General features: G+C 45.4%; 2 protein-coding genes across 4 annotated transcripts in view; one reads left to right on the top strand and one right to left on the bottom strand.

Annotated features, from left to right (window-relative positions):
• foxo3b (forkhead box O3b) overlaps nt 1-12,811 on the top strand; it is a 55,229-nt gene extending 42,418 nt beyond the window's left edge. For both annotated transcript variants that reach the window (XM_048250248.1, XM_048250247.1), the window contains exons 3-5: nt 4,856-6,007; nt 6,594-7,062; nt 8,214-12,811. In XM_048250248.1, coding sequence (XP_048106205.1) covers nt 4,856-6,007; nt 6,594-7,019 — 1,578 coding nt within the window. In that variant the 3' untranslated portion in view covers nt 7,020-7,062; nt 8,214-12,811. The remainder of the gene's footprint in view (nt 1-4,855; nt 6,008-6,593; nt 7,063-8,213) is intronic.
• A 5,940-nt stretch (nt 12,812-18,751) lies between these two features.
• rpain (RPA interacting protein) overlaps nt 18,752-25,000 on the bottom strand; it is a 22,191-nt gene continuing 15,942 nt past the window's right edge. For both annotated transcript variants that reach the window (XM_048250252.1, XM_048250249.1), the window contains exons 3-9: nt 22,690-22,760; nt 22,140-22,319; nt 21,971-22,043; nt 21,735-21,849; nt 20,950-21,013; nt 19,449-19,592; nt 18,752-19,238 (exon numbers count right to left, since the gene is read on the bottom strand). In XM_048250252.1, the coding sequence (XP_048106209.1) occupies nt 19,209-19,238; nt 19,449-19,592; nt 20,950-21,013; nt 21,735-21,849; nt 21,971-22,043; nt 22,140-22,319; nt 22,690-22,760 (677 nt within the window). In that variant the 3' untranslated portion in view covers nt 18,752-19,208. The remainder of the gene's footprint in view (nt 19,239-19,448; nt 19,593-20,949; nt 21,014-21,734; nt 21,850-21,970; nt 22,044-22,139; nt 22,320-22,689; nt 22,761-25,000) is intronic.

The following is a 25,000-nucleotide window of genomic DNA, read 5'->3' as shown; positions in this document are numbered from 1 at the left end:
GTTGTTTAAATCCTTAAATCATAGGGGAGGAAAACCCACATCCATCCATCTAAGTGCAGAACAAACAAAACAAAAGGAAAATAGAAGGTCATCCAGTACTGTACTTGGGCCAAAGTGTGTGTATGTATGTGTGTGTGTGTGTGTGTGTGTGTGTGTGTGTGTGTGTGTGTGTGTGTGTGTGTGTGTGTGTGAGCCAAACGAAAGTGTTGGTGTACTCTGGCGAAACAGACGTGTCCTTTTGAGTTAGTCGTACGTAGGGATGTAACGATTACCGGTATAATGGTAAACCGCGATAAAAATCTTGGTGATAACAATTATTTTTTTTTTTTTTTTAAATATCATAATTATTGCAGTTAGTTACCACAGTGTAAAACCGCGGTGTTTAATCCTTCCCAGCTTCATCAAAGCCTGCTTTTGACATACAGTAGGCCTGGTACAATAAAAAAAACTGGTACCCTACTGATTCTGTTGTCTAATTGATGGATTTAACTTCGATACATTAGGTTACACCTGATTTTAAAAGGAGGAACATTTTCACCGAAAACGTGTACTGTATCATGTAGCCACTCTGCGTCTTTTTATACCAAGATAGTACCGAAAACCGTGATCATTTTGGTCACTATAAGCGTGAGGTAAAATTTTCATACTGTTACATTCCTAGTCGTACGTGTGCACAAGTCCATCAACGGACACAGCGATCTTGAACCTCTGTGTGAAAGTGTGTGTGTGTGTGTGTCTGTGTGTGTCTGAAAGTGTCTCTATGCGTATGAGCTGACACTGGCATAACATCTGTTAACACCTATCTGTGTGTTTGTGCTGAGCTTAAAGACACTTGATTTGAAACTGCGTCACACACAGCTGGGCAGTGAAGCTTCACAAAGAACATGTTAGTGCCCAGCCAGTGTGTGTACTTTAGGATGCGGACAGCCAGTGTGTGTACTTTAGGATGTGGACTGGGTGGACATAGTGAACATGTTAGTGCCCAGCCAGTGTGTGTACTTTAGGATGCGCACTTGTTGGACATATTGAAGCTCATGCTAGCCCAGTGTTTCTCAAACTTTTTTTCTGGGGACCCAATTTTTTAAAAATGACAGACTATCGCGACCCAACTCGTGACTGTGATAGTTAACAAACTAGATCAGTGGTTCTCAAACTTTTTCTTTCATTCCCCACTTTGATCAAGGGGGCATTCTCGAGCCCCACCTGTCCCTCATCGCTCTAAGAAAGGTGCCTGTCCCATACTCAAGTTTTTTTGGTGAATGCAGTAATCTTATTTGCTAGGTGAGGTAGGTGCTTGTCTTTGCCTTGTAACTGGACATTTGACTCAAATGTATCGCTAAGATATATCAAATATATCACTAAGATAGGCCAGCTTAGTCCAAGAAATGTTCATTAGTGAGCGTGCTTGCAGATTCAAACATGCGCTCTTCCTCCAAGAAGAGGCTTAATTCGAGATCAAACACGGTGAGACAGCACTTTACCTCGAAAGCCACCTTGCCTCGCTGTGAAACAGTACAGCCTTTTGGTCAGCTACCATCTCGGCCAAAGTCAGCGCGGAGAATAGACGCTTTTAAGGGTCGGGTTTTGATGAAATTCACCACTCTCACAACAACGTTCAAAATCTCATGTAGGTCGGGACTAACTAAGCTGCCTTGACACGGCTTCCCTGTGAATAACACAGTGTCGCCCATTGGCGATCGGGTGCTACCTGGGCCCAGGCTACAGATAAAAAAATAAATAAAAAAAACTCCTGTTTTTCACGTCAGTTCGCGCCCCACCTGGCATGTCTCCTGGGTCGCGACCCACAGTTTGAAAAAACGCTGTGCTAGCCACTCCGTGCAGCCTGCTGGCCCTGCGGCTAGTTTATTCTGGGATTTTTCCGAGGTGTGTGAGTGGCTGCTTTAGTCAGCGCTAGTAATTGCCATCATTGCCATTTGTAACAGTTGAGGAGAGAATTGCCACCTTGAGGCTCTTAGCACAAAGAAACAGCATTTCATTCACACAGATCCATTCACATACATACATACATACACACACACATACATACACGCACACACACACACATTCATGAGTACCCTCTTTCCTCTGATGTTGCGCTTGCCACTGCGCTCTTCCTGTTGAACAGTGTGTGTGTGTGTGTGTGTATGGGTGTGTGTGTGTGAGAGAGAGAGAGAGAGAGAGAGAGAGTGTGATCAATAGGCCGAGGGACTCAGATGTATGATTCAGAGAGCCCAGTTCCAGAGAGCTTTCTGTGCGTTGTGTTGTATTATTGATAAATGGAGAGCAAGAGAGAGAGAGGAAGAACAAAAGGCTGTAAAGGAGAGAGAGAGAGAGAGAGAGAGAGAGAGAGAGAGAAAGAAAGGAGAGCAGTAGTAGAAAGAGAAAGGAGTGATAGAGGAAGATAGAGAGGGAGAGATGGAGAGAGTGACAGACAGGAAGAGAGACAGCAGTGGGATGTCAATGAAGCATCAGCACTATACACACACACACACACACACACACACACATTGTTCAGACACACTTGCTCTTTCTTGTTGCTGTGCATCATCTCTCCTCATTGAAACGGTACACTGATTGTGATGACTCAACAGCCGGTCTCCGTGACGACGGCGTCTCTTTTGAAGAGGATGCCTCTGTGTCTCGGCACTCCTCCCGTCCTTTTTTCTGAACGTCTCTTAAAATTAGACACAAACCTCACCACACACACACACACACACACACACACACACACACACACACACACACACACACACACACACCCCTCTGAATGCTAGTCACAAACCTCTTTACTCTTAATCCGATTGGCTTGATTTCTGAATGGGCTAATTGCATCTGAAAGTCATTACCACTTCTACACACACACAAACAAAAACACACACACACACACACACACACACACACAAACACACACACACACACACAAACACACACACACACACACACACACACACACACACACACACACACTTTTTTCCTCCTCCTCTGTGGCACAGCGGTTCAGCCATGACTGATGGACTAATGATGTCACCCAAAGGAGATTTATTGTGCGCTCCAGGCAACCCGGAACCCCGTGATTTCACAACCTTCTACCTGTGAAAGTGCCCTGGAACGGCAGCCAAACCCGTAACTTACTACCCGTGAACTCGTACCAGGTCGTTGTACTCCCAGTTAAGGTTTTAGACGTCACACACACATAAACAACAACCGCAGAAGGGTTTGTCGCAACTTGTCTTGACTTTGTCTGGAACGCTAAGTCGTGAGTCGTGAATTGAAGTCGTAACTTACAGGCTAACTACAAATGTAATGCCAGAGGAATTACAATAGTGGTTGGAAAGCTGCTGGCTTAATGTTGGTGGGGAGATTTCTAGAAAAAAAACATTGAATCACTTAATCTTTGAGTTCATACAAACCCTCATACCAAAAAACCTTGTGTGTCAAGGCATTCTTGAGATATAACACTCAAGGTGTTTTTGACCTTGACATTTGACCTTTGACATCCAACATCAATTCACTTCATCTTTGAGTCCATACAAACACTCATAGCAAATTTCAGGCATGTATGTCAAGGCATTCTTGAGATATCATGCTCAGAGTATTCATGGACTTGACCTTTGACCTCCAACATCAACTCACTTCATCTTCATCTCACTTCAACTACCAAATTTCCCTCACAGGATCAAAAAAGTATATATACTTATACTTATACTTATATATTTATATAATTTATATATAAATATATATATAAATAATTTATACACTTATATATTTGAAGGGTTCAGATGCAAAAGCCTCTAAATGCCACCTACGTCAAAAATGAGATAAAGTTGGTGAGTGAATGCTCACATAGTATACATTAATCAAATAATTTAACTTCAAAACACACCAAATAACACTCTCTTCCTGGTCTGAAATATCGATTTCTATGCAAAAACCTATAGGAACCGGATTTTAAATGCTCATTTAAAAGAAATGTGGTCAGACGGATTTAGAGGGTTTTGCATCTGAACTCTTCATTTATACTTATACTTGAAGCATATGCGTCAAGCCGTTCTGGAGATATAATGCGCAAAGCATGAGATATGGCTGTGACTTTTATTTTGACACACGGGAAACAATTAACAGGATGTGTAGTTTTAGGGAGCGCCAGATTGTATGCATTAGAAGCTGAGACAGTTGGATTCACAGGGGACACCTGTGCCCCACTCCAGACCTTCAGAACGGTTATTTCAACATGTCTGTATGTTAAGTGGTTAGAGTCGCATTCATTCTTGAAAAGGTAAAAAGAAAAGGATAGAAGAAGAAGAAGAAGAAGCCAGGAGATTTCAAGATAGTGGATTCCATCCACTATAATAATTGCGTCTGGAACGCAGCATTAGTAAATGTGCTCCAACACATTAGGAAACAGGACAAGGAGTTCACTTTGTGGATTCTAGGACGTCTAAGACAATTCTAAGAACTATACACAGACACATCCACCCTCACACTCATTCAGTGTAATTGTGTCATATGTTACACATCCAGGAGTGTCCTAAAGTGTCATGCGTCTTCGGCATTGTCTGGTCCACATTATTGTGTTGTGCTATATGTATTGTAATGAGTCATGTTTTGTTGTGCTGTATTGTGATGTATTGTGATGAGTCAGCTGAAACATTCATCTAACCCCTTCTTTCTCTCTGTCTGTCTCTCTCTCTCTCTCTGTCTCTCTCTCCCCCTCCCCATCTCCCTCTGTCCCTCTCTCTCTCTCTCTCTCTCTCCCCCCTCCCCCATCTCTCTGTCTGTCTCTCTCTCTCTCTCTCCCCCTCCCCATCTCTCTCTGTCCCTCTCTCTCTCTCTCTCTCTCTCTGTCTCTGAGCAGAACTCCATCAGGCACAACCTGTCGCTGCACAGCCGTTTCATCCGCGTGCAGAACGAGGGCACAGGCAAGAGCTCGTGGTGGATGCTGAACCCCGAGGGGGGGCGCGGCGGCAAGGCCCCCCGCCGACGCGCCGTCTCCATGGACAACGGCAGCAAGTACACCAAGAGCGCGCGCGGCCGGGCCGCCAAGAAGAAGGCCGCCCTGCAGGCGGCGGCGGCGGCGGCCGGGGAGGGGCCAGCCGGAGAGGCCAGCGGCCAGTCCAAGTGGCCCGGGAGCCCCATGTCGCGCAGCAGCGACGAGCTGGATTCCTGCTGGACCGACTTCCGCTCGCGGACCAACTCCAACGCCAGCACGCTCAGCGGGCGTCTGTCGCCCATCCTGGCCAACCCGGAGCTGGACGAGGTGCCGGACGATGAGCTGGGTCCGCCACTCTCGCCCATGCTCTACTCCAGCCCCAGCAGCCTCTCCCCACCGTCGTCCTCCTCGTCCTCGTCCAAGCCCGGTGGCGGTGAGCTGCCTCGGCTGGCCGACCTGGCCGGCACCATGAACCTCAACGACGGCCTCACCGACCACCTCCTGGACGACATCATGGACAACATCGCCATAGTGACTGCGTCGGTGGTGTCGCCACAGGTGGGGGGGCTGAAGACGACAGTGGGGTTTGGATTGTCCAGCACCAAGGGCTCGCCTTCCGGAACCTCCCCCGGCGGCAGCCCGGCGCCCTCCCCGGCCAACTCCCTGTTCGGGCCTCCGAGCGTCTCCCTGCGCCAGTCGCCCATGCAGACCATCCAGGAAAACAAGGCCACGTCCTTCACCTCGTCCACCTCGGCGTCCACCTCGCTGCGCTTCGCCAACGCCACGCTGCAGGAGCTGCTCAACGCCGACCCCCTCGGGCCGCAAAGCCGCGGCGACGTCATGATGACGCAGTCGGACCCGCTCATCTCGCAGGCCAGCTCCACGCTCACCTCCCGCGCCGGCCGCGGCTCGCTCAACGGCCTGCTGCTGCGCAACGACCCCATGATGTCATCATTCAGCGCCGGGCTCAACGGCAGCAGTGGCACTAACCAGCTCCAGAACGGCCATCTTCAGCACCACCAACAGAACCTCCAGCACCAACAAGTACAGCAGCACAACCACCACAACCACCACCAGGTACGGCCCTCAGCTCCTCTCCTGCTCACTTAAGGCCTATTAACCATAACGATAAAAGCGTTCACACTGAACAACAATAAACAAAGTCTCTCCTTGTTTTAATGAATGTGACGGCTAAAATTAATCTGATTGGCTATTAGCTTTTATTTTCTGAAAATCGCTCTGAAAATGATCCCCAACGATATCGCTCTTCATGTCGTTATCGTTATAGTTTATGTGTGAACGTCGTCATTCATATTAAGAAGAACGATATTTATTTATAGTTATCATTATCGTTCTTGGTGTGAATGGGCCTTTAATGTCAGTGTGATAGAATAAACTTCATTACAGGGTAATAGTTAGCATACATCTTGTGAAAAAGAGATAATCATTGGCATTGAACATTGGAATAAAAGTAATATTTCTGTTTGCGTTTTAGACCTTGCACCTGGAAATGTGACAGATAACAACCTAAATATGCAAAGCCTCTTATGGAAATAATATACTTATTTATGGAAATGTACTTATTTATGTATGTTACTATGGCATTGCTGACAATGACCAAGGTACTTTGAGGGAAATCATTTTTGTTTGTGTCATCGCCCAGGGCAACAACACCAAGGGCTCGCTCAGATCCATGTCCAGCAACGGGCCCCTGAGCCTGGCCAATGGCGCCAACAACCTGGTCTCTGCCAAGCAGCAGCTGGCTCAGCTGAGCGAGGCCACCACGGCGTCCCTCTTCAACGGGCTCAATGGCGGCACCATCAGCCTGGGGATGGGCTCCTGCCTGCCCTCGTCCCTGGCGTCCGACGCCTTCCCCTCGGATCTGGACCTGGACATCTTCAGCGGGAGCCTAGAGTGCGACGTGGACTCCATCATCCACAGTGACCTGATGGATGCCGACGGACTGGACTTTGACGCGCTGGTCAACTTCGACGCGCTACTGAGCACGCAGAATGCAGTCAACCTGAACCCCATGGTGGGCAACCTCAACGGCAGCAAGGCCGGCAGCCAGAGCTGGGTGCCCGGCTGAAGGGACACGGGCAGGACTAGCAGGGAGGTGGGCACATGAGCAGGTGTGTATGGGCAGCGCCACCAGTGGTGAGATTGTGTTACTACACTCTGGGATCATGTATTTTAGTTTATTCTTCATTTATTTTCATCATTTGTTTATTCAGACATTCTTATAGTATACATATTGCATGTGTTCAGGTAGATATGACCAAAGTATACATACACCAGCTAAACACCAAGACCAACATAGCTATGCTTTCACTTTGGACTAGCTAGCATTATATTTAGTTATTAAAAATAGATACACAAAAACGTCTGCTGTTCTGTAAGCAACTTGAGTTATACCAATGTATTAATGAATGACAAAACTACCTACTTGCTAGTCCTTTAATTAATTCTTTGCCTGGTAAAACTCAAAATACACAGACAGTTGATTTTTTTTAGCTCAGTACTTCCATTGAGAGGGCTCTGGATCAGTTAAAGTTTCAACATTGTATCAACATAATCATAAAATGTCATTGTCACCAAACCTGTTGGTTATTTATGCATGCTGCACATCTAACAGAATTCATCCAGAAATGTCAACATCATCTCACACCTCAGCTGTTAAAAGTGAGTGTTAGTGTACGCTTCAATGGCACTGTTATCAGTGTGTTCACATTCAGGTGTTTGTGGTGTCACATCTGCCCACGCATAGGGACAGAGGGGCGCCAGAATGTGTACACACACACACACACACACACGTTTCCTGAAGTTCACACACACACACACACACACACGTTCACACAATGACCCCACTCTCAACTTCTAAAACCTAGTAACCACAGCAGACACTCATTTGCAAGTGATTATTTATCACTGATCCATATCACTATACACACACACACACACACACTCACGCAGGCACACACACACGTCATTATTTATTACTGATCACTATCACTATCTCTCTCTATCTCTCACACGCACACACACACACACACACACACGCGTCCTTAGTACACGGTACAGGTCACTTACAGGCTGAAATTTATCAAGTTGAAATTATGTCTTAAATGGTTCATCAGAATAGGCAGTGTCATGGCGAGAAATTGAAGTCTAAATCAATAAATAACTAATGAATCATATACAGATCCTACATATTGCACCTTTCAGCAATGACTATCAGTATTGATAAAAATTCTTAAGTATATCATCTCTCTTTCTCTTTCAGATCCAGACTCAGGCCTTTGGTGCAGCAGAAAACAAACAAAGAAGACAATAACCAATCCATCCAAGTCAGACTCACACCATCCCTTGCCAAACCTTTACAAAGCACCAAAGTCTGTTTACAGCACATACAAACCTTCATAGACCTGTCCCCTACCGTGCACAAAAAAACACACACACACACACACACACACACACACCACATTTGTTTGCTCTCAGATTCCTTCTGAACTCATTGACGACAAAGGAGGACACAAGAGCGACAAGCTCCTTTGGAAATGATGCATCCCTTTCTGGAGAAAGGCCAAGGACATTAGCCATTGAAAGACTCTTGAGAGACTTGTGTTTGGGGGATCTTAATGAGCAGGAGCTTGAAGCATTGTTTGAAGGACTTAACAAAAAGTAGCTGTAGCCCTACCTGTAAAAAGAGTTCAAGAAAAACTAACATTGAGTAGTTATGTGATGTTTACCGTGCTATGTGGTTTCCTGAAGGTTTTTTTTTTCTTCCCTCGCGATTGTGTTTGTTTTCAAAGATGGTCTCTGTGATTTAAGTGTTTGTTTGACCACTATCACCCTGCTTCCTTTCGTTTGGGTTTGGACAAGACACGGAGGAAACTGAAGTGATGTGTAAACACCAAGTCACACACACACACACACATACACACAATAGCTGATTATCAAGACCAGCACACTCAGGAGAACTCTATTGTCATAATTGGTGCACTTCTGATTGTGTTGTTTTGTTTTCTCTTTTATATATATATATATATTGATTAGTTCAAAACTCAACCGAACTAATGACAAACTATTGTTCTGATCAAGTTAACACATTATCTTAGGTTAATACTATAGGAGAACTTCTTATTGTTTATGCATACTGTATGTAACTGTAAAAAGAGTGTGATCTGTCCAGATTTTCCTTGGAATGCTCATTAAGATGCTAAGCTAGCTAGCAAGCTAACTAGCAGGCACGTATAAGGGGTAATATGAGTGTAAAATGTAGCCAAACGTTAAAAACGAGAAGATTGAAAATGTGTACGTCCTAGCATTGTGAACATTACCAGGCCATACCAGGTGCTAATCCTTCAGTGTTGATGAGCCCTGTCCTCTGCATGCGGACATAGCATTATTGCTAGCGATAGCGCTTCGAGTCAGCTGTCAGCATGCAGAGACGCTCCCAGGCAGCAAGAACAGACTTCCTCCCGGAAGCCATTTTTACTGAGCAGAAACAATAAGCTATCTTTTGTACATTTTGCCAAAACTACTTGAACATGGAGGACGCTGGCAGCCAAAAACAAAAGAGGAAGCTAAAAACAAACCACCTGATACAGAATAACTCATACACACACAAACACTTACACCCAAAACATATATGTAACAGGAGTATTTGCTTTCACTCTCTCTGTGGTGTGTTGGTTAATTGATGGGACAATCAGTACTGCCTTTATTGTGCTGGTCTCTCAGTTCCAGGACAGTAGGAAGAGAGGCGCAGACAGGGAGCTAGCTGACTAGCATCCCAATGCACCCGCAGTGATGCTAACACAAAAATGCAGTCAAGATCAGTTTTTTCCCCTATTTGTAGATAAAACATGAGATATTCTATTGACACGATAGAACGATATTGACAGCCAAACTGGAAATGGCCCTGGTGTTCATCTTAGAACCCTTGAATTTCCCCTGGGGATCAATAAAGTATCTATCTATCTAGAAATCTGGTCACTGTAATAAGTTTTAAAACATAGGCTACCCACCCATGATCCCTAGCCAATGCACCCTCAGATGTACAGAGGTGTGGCAAAATATGGACACGGACACACCGAAGCTGAATTGATTTGAAAGGGGAAACACGACTCTATAGTGCGGAGATTCAAGGAAATGCATCTAACTCTGTTACATAGTAAACACAACATTCACACACACACACACACAGACAGTGGAGATGAGGGACTCGATCCAATATGCAACTGCATCATCAGTGCTCAGGGGGAGAAGGGTGTCACCATAGCAACATCGTGACCCCATCTCGATCTTTCTGCAGTCTGGTTGGTTGTACAGAATTACTTAATGGAAAAAATAAATGAGCACATGTTCAGCCATGTGCTGTAATCATTTGGAAGAAAGAGAAAAAAAAATCATCCTGGACTTTACTTCTTCTTTTGTTTTGTTGCTGTTTCTGGTTGCTTTTCCAGGTTGAACATGTTTTTCTTTCTCTCTTTCCTCTGTACTCTCCCTGGGTCAAAGCACCACAGACTATGCCGGGACAACTCTCACACAACATTGTGCTTTTGTTTAGTTTAGTTTTGTTTCATTTTCTTTATGTTTCTCAACTCTTCCCGACACTCAGCGAGGAAGTGATCCTTGGTACTGCATACGTCCCTGTATGCATGTGTGTAAATATGCCTATGCATCTTGTCAAATACATGTATGAATATATACTTGTTATCTCATGCTTTTCTCAATGGTGTAGTTCCTCGGTGGTGAAGCCGGCTCGCCTGCAAAGGTGGACGTGTTGAGTGGATGGGTGGGGGTGTGAGGACAGGAGGGAGGGCTCCAGTGTTGTAGGTTGTGAACAAACCCCCTCAGGGCCAGTTTGGCAATGGGTGTGTTTCTAGACCACAAACAACGCTGTTACATCGATGTTTTAAAACTAAAACAGTGCTGTACTGAATGTTTCATGTTTCCAGTGAAATGTTTTTTTGTTTGTTTGTTTTTGTTTTTGTTTTGCTCCAGACTACGCCTACGCACGTAGCAGAAAACATCAGTGGATAATTTAAAAACAAGCAAGTTTGTGTATAAAACATCTTATACAATATATAAAGATAACACAAAATGTTCCCGGTGAACTTATACTGTAGTTCCTTCGTGCAGCCAATGAAATGTAGCAGGGACACTCTGCCTATCCGGTTGTTAAATCCGACGTCACGGGTCCAACAGCTTTTTGATCAAAAAATTTTTACTAGCACAACCAGCTGGTTTTCGCAACTTGTAAACCGTATCAACATCATCTCTATTTTAGTAAGAGTAAAACAAAATCCCTTAACTTTAACAGAATAATTACTGTAGCTGTGCAGCCAGATGATACAATGAAGGGTAACGTCCAGGCTTCCGCGATAAATAGGATTTTATTAGGTCGAGACAATAAGTGAGTATTAGGATCACAATTGTCTTAAAGGCTACTCTGAATAGCGGAACAAAATGTGTATTTGACTGTTTATGGAGAAAACCTAGCGGCTCTGAAAGCCATTGGACCCGGAAAGAGTTTTATTGTCTCATTATTGCATCATCACTTAATAACCGAATAGTAACTGACAAGAACTCACAGAAACAGGAAATGGGTTGTCCAGCATGGCTTGTTGTGACAACGTCACCTAGCAACGCCTGAATGCAGCATGAGTACCCACTGGATAGTAACCGACTCCGACTGTTTTAGAGTTAAATGTCATCTGAGGATGCCCTTTTATCTCACTTTTGTCACACACACACACACACTCATACGTACTTTTACACATACGTGGATATTGTGGGATCACACAGACGGTCCCTCACAATTTCATTACTTGAGTTTTCTCCAGTTTGGCGAGACGCAGCTTTTTGCACTGTTTGTTGCTTTTTCATGGAGTATATCTGATAGCCAGACGAAAGTGAAGAATTTCAGGAGACAGAAGTGTAATATTCCCGTCCAGCCCTGTCCCGCCAGGTTCCTTCTGGACCCCAACCCCCAACCATGACCTGAGGTACCTGGGCAGAGCATTGCCCAGAGAAGAGACAAAATAGAGCAGGGAAATAATGTGTGTTTGCAGGGAAGGGGAGAGCACACAGTCACCCCTGCTCGGCCTTGAGTCCTAGTCTGTGGTGACAAACCTGCGTCCTGACCACACCTTCAAAGGGCCAGACTCATGGTTAGCCAGAGCAGCCATACTCTGACACTAGACTGACACAGCATTTAATGTAGGTGGACAGTGGTGGGCTTTGTTGTGTCGACTTCAAGTGTAAAAGGGTCCTTACCAGGGCGGTGCCAACCACAGCACCTGAACCAGTGCCAATTAACCATACCCGCAAGAGCGAAAGCTACTCCTCTCTCTGAGTCAGATAACCCTCTTGTGAGGGCGAGTTTTCCTTCCCCCAGATATCCAAAGAAACCTTTCAGTTGTCTCCCACAGAAAGGGGGGTGGGGGGTGGGCACATAGACACCTCCCAGGGCAGCTGCATCAGGATCAGTTTTGTTTGTTCAGATTTGGCCTGGACCTTGGACTGATCCGTCTTGGGGTCCATTTCTCTTAGCTAGCTAGCTAGCGTGGTGACAGTAGAGTCGTTCATCTTTCAGTCTGGTGCTAACTCCACATAGGCCTCTTGCACACTGTCCAGCACCACTGATGACTTCGGAGTACCACTACTCTCCCCAAGAGCAGATGACACTTGACACCTGACACTTGACCTTTTGTCCTTGATCCTTGACATCTCAACCCCATCCTCTCCCCCCCCACAGTAGTATGGCTTCTGTGTTTGATGTTAGTGGGTATTTTTCCTGTGTACTCTGTTTTCAATTGTAATCTAGTTTGTATAAGACATGTTGCGCATGTAAATAAAGCGTGGTGAAGTTCAGCACTGTCTCCTGTCGTGCCTGCTAGGCTACCTGTCTCAAGAGCTTTGGGGCTCAAGTGGGTAGATGCAGAGCATGAGCTTTTCTTTGGGACTATGATATATTTGTACAGCAAAATACAGTTGTACAGTTTTTTTTTTTACTGATTTTAGAGATTCGAGTACACCTTGGACTCAAAACAGCATCAAACAATAAAGATGCATAATAATAAAGGAATATATAATATGAATAACTTGAGATTTCAATTGAACTCCGGTTGTATTAGGACTGAGTGTCTGTTTATGTGTGATAAATAGCACACAGTTTCACCCTCAGAATCAGCCAGCTCCAAATAAACATGGAGGTGTCAGGTGTTTGCAGGGGGTGGATGTGCATTATGTCAAAGTTGTGTGTATGTGTAGAGAGAACATAAATATAAACTAGTCCATGAGAAGTACTGGCGTATGCATCTCAATGCATAAACTAGTCTATTGTTACTCCTGCTGGAAAGATCAGTGACGCATCAACCAGCTCAAGACAAAGATCAAATATCACTGCTGGATGGCAACTACAGGATCTCCAGTGATGCCTGGAATCCACACACATGCACGCACACACAGACACACAGAGCTCTTCAATGCCAAATCCAGGGCATCTTTTTCCAGCTGAAAGATCAACACTGTTGCATAACTCTTTAGGCAAGCTGCAGCCATGCTAATACCTGGGTGAGTTTCTGTTGTGTGTGTGTGCGCGCTTCAGTTGGGTTGGGATGCGCTCACATTATTTGTTGACACAGTTGGGCAGTAGGCCTACCAATGCAGGTATGAGACACAGGCGACGTGATCTCCCAGGGTCACCTTACAGGACAACCGGTCATCACCTCATGTTCAAAACAAATAATAAACCAAGAGACTGAAACCAAAGCCAATCAGTCAAGTCGAACAGAAATAATCCAACCAAACTGGAAACTCAGAACTCTGCTTCTCTCACTTCTAGGCACCATTTACATTTTTATTTAAAAAAAAAAAAAAAACAAATGTTAGATTCACTTGCCCTGATAAATAACACAACTAATTTCGGTTAAAGGTTGCATACGCTGCAGACTAAAGTTGAGTTAAAAATGAAAGTCATAGAATACTGGTTATCCTATAACTGTGTTATGGACTCGTGCGTGTCCTAGATAAGCGGTGGCTGGCTTCTGTTGCAGGGGGGGGGGGGCTGAGCTGGGTGCTGTGCGGATTGCTGCATAATGACCAACTGGGAGCATGTGCTGGGTGAGTGAGTGAGTGGTTGACGCACGGAGGACTGCAGTGACACAACTGTTGACAGAAGAGCACATTTACAGCTTCTGCACACCCCCCTAATGCATCTCCATCCCCCTCTCTCCCCCCCTCACACACACACACACACCCTCTGTCCAACTCATGCAAATGCTCTTCTCCATAAATACACACAGGCCGCCATAAGCATACAATCTCACTCAGTAACTCTTCAATGCTCTTCTCCATAGATACACACAGGCCGTCATAAGCGTATACAATCTCTCAGTAACTCTTCAATGCTCTTCTCCATAGATACACACAGGCCGTCATAAGCGTATACAATCTCTCAGTAACTCTTCAATGCTCTTCTCCATTGATACACACAGGCATAAGCGTATACAATCTCACTCAGTAAATGCTCTTCTCCATATATACCCATCCCCCTCTACATGAGCAGCCCCTGTGCCTCTCTGCCGACAGCGTGAAGAGGACACTTGCTGCTATCAACACCCGTAAGGCAACAGGTCCAGACAACATCCCAGGTTAGTGCGCTGAAGGACTCGCGGGGAAGCTTAAGGATGTCTTCACAGACATCTTTAACACTTCCCTGAAGCAAGCCATCGCCCCATCATGTTTCAAAGCTGCCACCTTCATCCCTGTGCCGAAGAAAACTGCTCCATCCTGCTTCAATGACTACCGCCCTGTGGCACTGACACCCATCATCATGAAGTGCTTTGAGCGGCTTGTCATGTCACATATCAAAGCCATTCTCCCCCACCCTGGACCCCTTCCAGTTTGCATACCGAGCCAAGCGGTCTACAGAGGATGCAATCTGCTCTGCCCCTCCACCCAGCCCTCACCCACCTGGAAAAAAGAGACTCATATGTGAGATTGCTGTTTATAGACTTCAGTTCTGCATTCAACACCATAATACCACAACAACTCATCTGCAAACTTGACAAACTGGGACTCAGTACCTACCTCTGCAACTGGCTACTGGACTTCCTCTGTCAGAGGCCCCAAGTAGTACGTGTTGGCAACAATACCTCAAGCAGCATCACACTGAGCACAGGGGCCCCCAAGGCTCGTGCTCAGTCGCTGCTCTTCACCCTGCTGACGATGACTGCACTGCAACCTACAGCAACAATCACATAGTGAAATTTGCTGGCGACACAACTCTGGTGGGTCTCATCACCAAGGGCTGACGAGACTCAATACAGGTTGGAGTTCGACCATCTGACCACGCGTGGTGCAGGGACAACAACCTCCTGCTGAGCGTCAGCAAGACCAAAGAGATTGTTGTTGACTTCGGAGAGGTCACACCCAACACCTGCCACTGACCATCGGCGGTGCTGTGGTGGAGAGCGAGCAGCACCAAATTCCTGGGGGTGCACATCAGTGAAGACCTCTCCTGGACCACCAACACTGCATCACTGGCGAAAGAGCTCAGCGCCGCCTGTACTTCCTCGCGGAAACTCAGGCGAGCAAGTGCTCCACCAGCCATCATGACCACATTCTACCGAGGCACCATTGAGAGCATCCTCTCCAGCTGTATCGCTGTGTGGGAGGCTGCACTGAATACAACAGGAAAGCCCTGCAGCGCATAGTGAACACAGCTGGAAGGATCATTGGTGCTTCACTCCCCTCCCTGAAGGACATTTACACCACCCACCTCACCCCCAAGGCGACCAAAATTGTGAGTGATGCAAGTCACCCCGCTCTGTCGGTTTGATCTACTGCCCTCTGGGAAGAGGTACAGAAGCCTGCGCTCCCGCACTACCAGACTCACCAACAGCTTCATACACCAAGCTGTAAGGATGCTGAACTCTCTCCCTCCCTCCCCCCTCCACCCTCAGCTACATAACATCCTGGACATTGGACCCACAATGGCCGCCTGCACTACTCCACTTGCACACTTGAACACTTGCACACTTGTACACTTTACAACTTGGTGTTGTTGTCCTGAAAACACAACACTTCTGCTGCTCTTACATAACTTGCACCACTATGCCACTTTCTTTATTACTTAGGTCAAACAGAACTACCCAAGCCTTTTATTGGCCTGACTTTGCACTAGTATTTTATTGACCCGTCTATGCACAATTTCAACCATTTTACTTGAATTTTACTTACTTTTTTTTGTTTACTTGAATGTTATGTTTGTCTGTGGACTTAAATTGGTAAAATATGTCTTGTCTTCACCGTGGGATAGTGAGAAACGTAATTTCGATCTCTTTGTATGTCTGGAACATGTGAAGAAATTGACAATAAAGCTGACTTTGACTTTTTGATATACACACAGGCCGTCATGGCATTATACAATCTCTCAGTAACTCTTCAATGCTCTTCTCCATTGATACACACAGGCATAAGCGTATACAATCTCACTCAGTAAATGCTCTTCTCCATATATACCCATCCCCCTCTACATGAGCAGCCCCTGTGCCTCTCTGCCGACAGCGTGAAGAGGACACTTGCTGCTATCAACACCGTAAGGCAACAGGTCCAGACAACATCCCAGGTGGGTGCGCTGAAGGACTGCATGCGGGGAAGCTTAAAGGATGTCTTCACAGACATCTTTAACACTTCCCTGAAGCAAGCCATAGATCCCCATCATGTTTCAAAGCTGCCACCTTCATCCCTGTGCGAAGAAAACTGCTCCATCCTGCTTCAATGACTACCGCCCTGTGGCACTGACACCCATCATCATGAAGTGCTTTGGCGGCTTGTCATGTCACATATCAAAGCCATTCTCCCCCACCCTGGACCTTCCAGTTTGCATACCGAGCCAAGCGGTCTACAGAGGATGCAATCTGCTCTGCCCTCCACCCAGCCCTCACCCACCTGGAAAAAGAGACTCATATGTGAGATTGCTGTTTATAGACTTCAGTTCTGCATTCAACACCATAATACCACAACAACTCATCTGCAAACTTGACAAACTGGGACTCAGTACCTACCTCTGCAACTGGCTACTGGACTTCCTCTGTCAGAGGCCCCAAGTAGTGCGATGTTGGCAACAATACCTCAAGCAGCATCACACTGAGCACAGGGGCCCCCAAAGGCTGGCGTGCTCAGTCGGCTGCTCTTCACCCTGCTGGACGATGACTGCACTGCAACCTACAGCAACAATCACATAGTGAAATTTGCTGGCGACACAACTCTGGTGGGTCTCATCACCAAGGGGCGGCGAGACTCAATACAGGTTGGAGTTCGACCATCTGACCCCGTGGTGCAGGGACAACAACCTCCTGCTGAGCGTCAGCAAGACCAAAGAGATTGTTGTTGACTTCGGAGAGGTCACACCCAACACCTGCCACTGACCATCGCCGGTGCTGTGGTGGAGGCGAGCAGCACCAAATTCCTGGGGGTGCACATCAGTGAAGACCTCTCCTGGACCACCAACACTGCATCACTGGCGAAGAGAGCTCAGCGCCTGTACTTCCTCGCGGAAACTCTCAGGCGAGCAAGTGCTCCACCAGCCATCATGACCACATTCTACCGAGGCACCATTGAGAGCATCCTCTCCAGCTGTATCGCTGTGTGGGGGCGGAGCTGCACTGAATACAACAGGAAAGCCCTGCAGCGCATAGTGAACACAGCTGGAAGGATCATTGGTGCTTCACTCCCCCCTCCCTGAAGGACATTTACACCACCCACCTCACCCGCCAAGGCGACCAAAATTGTGAGTGATGCAAGTCACCCCGCTCACAATCGGTTTGATCTACTGCCCTCTGGGAAGAGGTACAGAAGCCTCGGCTCCCCCAAGACTACCAGACTCACCAACAGCTTCATACACCAAGCTGTAAGGATGCTGAACTCTCCCTCCTCTCCCCCTCCACCCTCAGCTACATAACATCCTGGACATTGGACCCACAATGGCCGCCTGCACTACTCCACTTGCACACTTGAACACTTGCACACTTGTACACTTTACAACTTGGTGTTGTTGTCCTGAAAACACAACACTTCTGCTGCTCTTACATAACTTGCACCACTATGCCACTTTCTTTATTACTTAGGTCAAACAGAACTACCCAAGCCTTTTATTGGCCTGACTTTGCACTAGTATTTTATTGACCGTCTATGCACAATTTCAACCATTTTACTTGAATTTTACTTACTTTTTTGTTTACTTGAATGTTATGTTTGTCTGTGGACTTAAATTGGTAAAATATGTCTTGTCTTCACCGTGGGATAGTGAGAAACGTAATTTCGATCTCTTTGTATGTCTGGAACATGTGAAGAAATTGACAATAAAGCTGACTTTGACTTTGATATACACACAGGCCGTCATAAGCGTATACGATCTCTCAGTAACTCTTCAAATCCCTAGGAGGGGCGCACTACTGGCTAAACTGGTCTCTCCTTTCTACCGTATAATTAGGCGAATGTCAAAATAACTGACACAAGCTTTAGAGCACAGTTCATGCGTTTAGATTGAACAAGTCTTGGGATTACATAACAAGAAATACAACCAGTCATTTAGCCTGTGTGTTGTGAAGTGTGAAGTGAATTCCATGCACTTCATTGACGTCACTTTAAAGGGCAAAACGTACATGAAAAACGGCTGTGGGAGGTATTGCCTGACAGTCTCACTCGGCTTGTATTTCAGACAAAACACCTTTCATTCCAACACCGCCTGAAGAGATCAGGCCTACCCATCAGTCCAAGTCCAATCAAACATCCACACCAGTCACATTTAGTTAAAAATAAAATCTTTATTAAATCTTTAAAAGGTCATGACATACAGATAAATAGGACGGACAATCGTTAGCGTGCATTTGAACTGCACGGTAAATGGAAGCAGCTGAGGTTGACACAATGCAAGTGAAACACAGGAGGCTTCAGGAGGATTAGTCTGAAGTTCACCTTTTGGCACATACATAGCTCAGATGCCCCGCATACTACGGGCCCATTCAGAGAACAGGACCCCCCCCCTAAACAAATGAGCTCCAACACACGGAGCTCAGTACAGAACACAGAAACAGAGCGCACTCATCACAGGCCCATTCTGTGCACGCTAAAGTTCTGCTGTAGTGCTTTTTAATGTGACAAGAGAATCAAAGCTGTATTATTTCACAGAAATGTCACTGTTTTTGTTTGTTTTTTAAAATGAAGACACTCCGTAAAATGGAGCCCAGTAGATAGGACGTGTTCAGAGAACAACGGATAGGTAATCACAAGCCTGTGGAGAGAGTGAGGGAGAGGGAGAGAGAGAGAGTGAGGGAGAGGGAGAGGGAGAGAGAGAGGGAGAGGGAGAGAGAGAGTGAGGGGGAGAGAAAGAGAAAGGAGTGAGAAACTTGCAAAAAGTTGCAAAAGTAATTAATTGATAATAAAAAGAGTTGCCAATTAATTTAATAGTTCAAAACTGATTAATTGGTGCAGCTCTACTGACCCCACAACTGGCCATGAGACTGGAGGAGCCATCCATGTTGGTCACCATGGAGAAGACGGGGTTGTGGGGGCACTCAGAGTCTGCGTGCTGAGTGACCTGCTGCTCCAGGAGAGACCTCAGCATCTCAGGGCTCACACCTCGGCCCTGGGGTAGGACAGGAAATAAATAAAATAAAAACGGAAATAGGACTCTTCAAAACAAAAGCAAACAAACAAATAAAAACTGGAAAAGAGCATTAAGGGCTACATCTGCATTCAGAACATCTACTACATAGGGCACTGATTGGTGAATAACTGGGTGGTTGTCCACTAAATACTGCACTATTGGTGAACAGGTACGTATGTGGCTGTCCACTAAATAGTGCACTATTGGTGAATAACTATGTGGTTATTCACTCTATACTGCACTATGTAGTAAAGGAGTGGATGTTCCCAATGCAGGCTAGGACTAGGCTTAACCAGTGTCCAGGAAATGGACCATTAATTTTGCTTCTGTCAAACATAGGCAAGCTCAGAGGTTTCACACTACTGGCCCGTTCACAGATCTGACCCAACAGAAATGTGAGGCAGAGTTTTGCAGATGAATTTGGTTGTAGAACACAGAATATAACAACTAATTTCATACAGCCTGGATGCCAACCGAACTAGCCCCACCCACTACATTTGAGATCAGGAAGTTCGGTCTGGAATTGTTCCGTTGAGGAGCAACTATGCCCATATCAGAGCTGTTCGGACCAATGAGATTGTCTAGGTGGGATTTGTACGATGACCTCGTGCCTCGTCCATAACGTCATCTGAGCACGCTTTGGTTAAGACCTTGTTTATGCGCAGGAAAACCGCATTTATTTCCATGCGATTTGGCCTGTCATTTACACAGAGGTTTTATCACTGAAAATAATTATTTCTGAAAACTCCAAAGTGGAGATGTGGGAAAACTCCTGTTTCACTTTTGCATGTAATCAGGGAAAATTGCGTTTTTGCATTGTGACATGTTGTTCCCTCGTTTGTTTGAAATCTCTGATTGGCCACCTGTTTGCTCGAAGGGTTTACGACACCCTTCCCCAGCTGTTTTTAGCGTCGGTGTGAGCGGTATTATTTAAAAAAAACGAAGGAGGGGAAATATCTGATTTTCTGACTAGCCTACCCTGCTACGTATAAACGCGGTCTTAGATTTCGCAATCACGTGTTGTGCAATATATTGACAGCACAGTAACTTTAAAAAACGACCATAAAACATTGTTAAGGCATTTGTGGAGAAGAAGTATGGTTCGGGTGTTCTTCCTACAGCTCACGGTAAGGCATTTCGTAGCTCTGATTGCACTCAATTGGATAGACCTTACCAGAGGCATTTCCCCCACTGTATCGGTTGAAACACGCCCCACAATCATGTCCCAATGGAGCAGTATCAGACTCAAATTCTAACTAGAATTGAGTATGACGACAGGCTACTACTGACCCATGCACAGAACACTTTTAATTTGAAGCATTAAAAGGAGACATACCAGAGTGTTGATGTACAGGCCACATGGACAAGAGATGAAATGGCTGGTCACAGTCAGATTGTTTCTGAAATCAAAATACAAACCCAAGTCAGGAAACACACACACACACACACACACCTGCTTCTGGACAGAGATGAGGACTCGAGTCTGAGGACTAGAATCGCACTTAAGTTGCACAAACAGCAACTTCAGACTTGACTTGCGACTCCACCTCAAAGACTTCAGACTTGACTCGGGCTCAAGACTCGTTAACAACCTGTATTTTATGCAATTATTGCTTTTATAAATCTAAACGTATTCATGTATTTCTACTTAATTTTATTGGTGCATATACGTTGGGAAAACGTATGGTGAGCTGCATGTCCCCTTTGCCATAATGTGCAACATAACACATGCTTGATGTGCGCGCACTCACAGATCATAAATGCATGCAACCATGGCGACAAGTCCTCCCGGAGTTGTGCGTTTTATCATTAGGCTACTTTCGGTTACAATAACTTTGTGCACAGTGGAAATAAGCGAACAACTACATACAAGGTGTAGGACACCAGTATAATGATGCCAGTTCAACAACGTCAAATTTCATCAGGCATCTCAAAACGCACCCAGATAGGTCAGTCACTTACTAATGTGAAAGAGACATTAAACTTAGTACAGTATATATCGTCACAGGTATCATTCACTTCAAACAAACGAAAGCCAGCTATTGTTGCAATAGTTCTTGGGTCCACACCATGGCTGCCCCAACCCCAGTAGCTTCTTGTTGCTAAATGGTAGATACTCACGTGAAACAGACAGGACAGATGATGAGGTTACTGTTCTCCATTCCCTCCACCAGCGCTTTCAAAGATTGCTCCTCAAACTGTATGTTCTTGTGGTAATCCTCCAGAATGGCAAGCTCTGACAGTGACAAAGAAATATCATTGAAATATGGTTTCCCAGTAGGGCATATACTGGAAAACTGAAACGGATGTGATCTTGGTATGTAGCCTACTGGACAGTTTGTTGCACAAACACAAACCTTCTGCTAGAAGTTCTTGTTGAATTTCTTGAAGGACTGTCAACTCATCGTCTTGCTTTACAGCTCCAAATAACTGCATCGACAAGAAGAATGAAAGTTCAGGATAACATCTCAAACCTTTACCATAGGCCTAGTATGTTGCATGGTGTCCTCTTAAAACGTAGCCTACATCTACGCCAACGTGGCTCCACGGCGATGACAAGCTCCCGTCGGATGACTGCAGGGCACTCCATTCTTCCTGCATGATCTCCTCGACCATGGATCCCTTACCGCACTCATCGCTCTCTCCCGCCTGGCGGTACCTCTCCAGCAACCGAGAGCGACTGTTCTTCAGCCTTTCAAAACAACGCTGCAAGAGGAAGAGCTCAATATTTACCACAATTATGTTCCAACCTTACGTTATGTGGCAGGCAGATGATTTGTGACATATCCCACCATAAAAGATAATGACGCAAACTCTTAACGCTAACGCTTAATTAAACAAGTAGCCCTGATTAATAGTGAAGAAATTTCTGTTGATACATGACAGTGCCTTTTAAAAACATGACTTTGTAGAAGTGTTTGGCGACTAAAGGCACTAGTGCTACATTAAATGACTAGTAAATAAAGCCAGGTAAACAAATGTAAAAGCTAACTATTTTGGCTTGACATGAGCATTATGTCTGTCCAGAGCTAGCTCGTCTTAGCACAACTGACTGGCTAAAACAGTGTGGATTTACCTTCCTGTAGGTTTCTTTCCATGGCATGGGGCGTCCATAACGCGTCCGGTGTTTCAGGGCTTCCATAAGATCTTAATAATGTTTACAAATTAAACTGTTACGGCAGTGACAAGCTGTATACCAGTAGCAAAACAAAATCCCCACAGGTTATTTCTTCAAAACCTGCCGAGCCATCAGCGTCTTTTAACCTTTCCTAGCTGACCCGGAAATTCTTATCATTGCTTAATGGGAGATGTAGTCCATCGTATGCTTGAGCCCAAGATAAGGTATGAGCTACACCAGGCGCGTAACTGAAGCGTTCCGTTCGCGACGCGTAAAATCCATTTTAGATGAATGGTCTATTTTTTATGAACTTACGCCCCACTGTCACGTCTGGTGTAGCTACTTCCATTGATTATAATGGAAGCTAATTGTTGCAACAGGCGCATAGCGTGAGCGGGCAGCTTCAGTTCTGGCGCCTGGTGTAGCTCAGCCCTAAGGCTGTGAAGAAAATTGATAGGCGAGGTATAGGGCATCTAAAGATGTATGGTATCTAATCGTGAAAAGATGACGAAAAGTAATGTGCTGCGTTCAATAATTTGTATGCAAAAATAGGTGTAAATGAAGGCCCATTACGAATGTAGGCCTAATATGCATTGATTGACTGCAGGCAGTTTGTTCAAAAGCAATTATGTGCATTTCCTTTATACTTATGTTTGTGTGCATTTGACTCTCTCTCTCTTTCTAGCTATCTGTGTGTGCACGTGTCTGTGTGCATTGCAGAGGATGATGTCATCGCTTGGCAGTAGGCCAGTGTGAATGTGAGCAGTCTCTGCTCTTGGTTATTAGAGACAGAATATGATCCCACCCAGTCTAAACACACACACACACACACACACACACCAAAATGCTCAAAGACATGCAGACACCTACTAAGTGATGATCCCTTGATTCCCACTCACCCACTTACATTCAGATTTAGGCTGCCAATTTAAACTGTGAAGAGCTACCTCATACCTCACTAGTCTCAGACATCCTCTATTCCCATCTCTCTTGCACACACACACACACACACACACACACACACACACACACACACACACACATGTGCGTACAACCACACCTCTCTACTTTCACCTTTCCTTCCATGGTGCTATCTTAACCTTCCCCCTCATCCCTTTCTCTCTCTCTCTTCTCTCTCCATACATAATCATCCCTTTCTCTATTCTCTCTCATAATCATCCCTTTCTCTATTCTCTCTTCTCTCTCATAATCATTTCTTTCTCTCGCTCTCTCTCTTCTCTCTCCACACATAATCATCCTTTTCTCTCTTCTCTCTCCAATCATCCCTTTCTCTCTCTCTCCTCTCTCCACACATAATCATCCCTTTTTCTCTCTCCTCTCTCCATACATAATCATCCCTTTCTCTCTCTCTCTTCTCTCTCCATAATCATCCCTTTCTCTCTCTCTTCTCTCTCCACACATAATCATCCCTTGTATTATATATCATGGGTATATGGTGTAGGTACAAAATAGTGTTTTTTAAGATTGGGACTAGTGATAACCTCTGATTCTCAGTTAGACGTAACCTGTTACATGACTACCAAACCGGAACAGGTGAGTCTACATCTAATCTAAATTGGTTCATATGAGGATTTGGATTGAACCTATATCCTTGTTGACACCAGACCCTTCTCAGTTGAGAGTAGGTGTGTAAAAGGTTCACTGACTTCCAGGGGTGTAACTAGCAGTGAAATTAAACTTAAATTGGTGCATTAAGCTCTTACCAAATCGTTTCAGAAGTATAGTAATCTTGTAAACGAAGGTTTTAAATGCAGTGTTTTTTATCAATTCCAAAGAAATACACGTCCATGCCGGATTAGTGATTGCGTGTCCGTGTTTTAGGGACATTGGAAATGGGCTTCAATGGTCTCTTGGCCAGACGAACCTGCAGAGCAAATCCCAAATTTGCGGAAAGTTCGTATGGGTATTCCCAGGCTATTGAGCCTGGCACAGATCCTTCCCTGGAAATATACGTATAAGTAAGTATATGTACTCTTTTGATCCTGTAAGGGAAATTTGGTCTCTGCATTTATCACAATACATGAATTAGTGAAACACACTCAGCACACAGTGAACACACAGTGTGGTGAAGCACACACTAATCCTGGCGCAGTGAGCTGCCTGCTACAACAGCAGCGCTCGAGGAGCAGTGAGGGGTTAGGTGCCTTGCTCAGGGGGCACTTCAGCCGTTCCTACTGGTCGGGGTTTGAACCGGCAACCCTCCGGTTACAAGTCCGAAGCGCTAACCAATAGGCCACGGCTGCCACTG

The sequence above is a fragment of the Alosa alosa genome, chromosome 8 (assembly GCF_017589495.1).
Source record: "Alosa alosa isolate M-15738 ecotype Scorff River chromosome 8, AALO_Geno_1.1, whole genome shotgun sequence".
In the NCBI taxonomy this organism is placed as follows: Eukaryota; Metazoa; Chordata; class Actinopteri; order Clupeiformes; family Clupeidae; genus Alosa; species Alosa alosa.
This window is presented reverse-complemented; position numbering and strand designations above follow the sequence as displayed.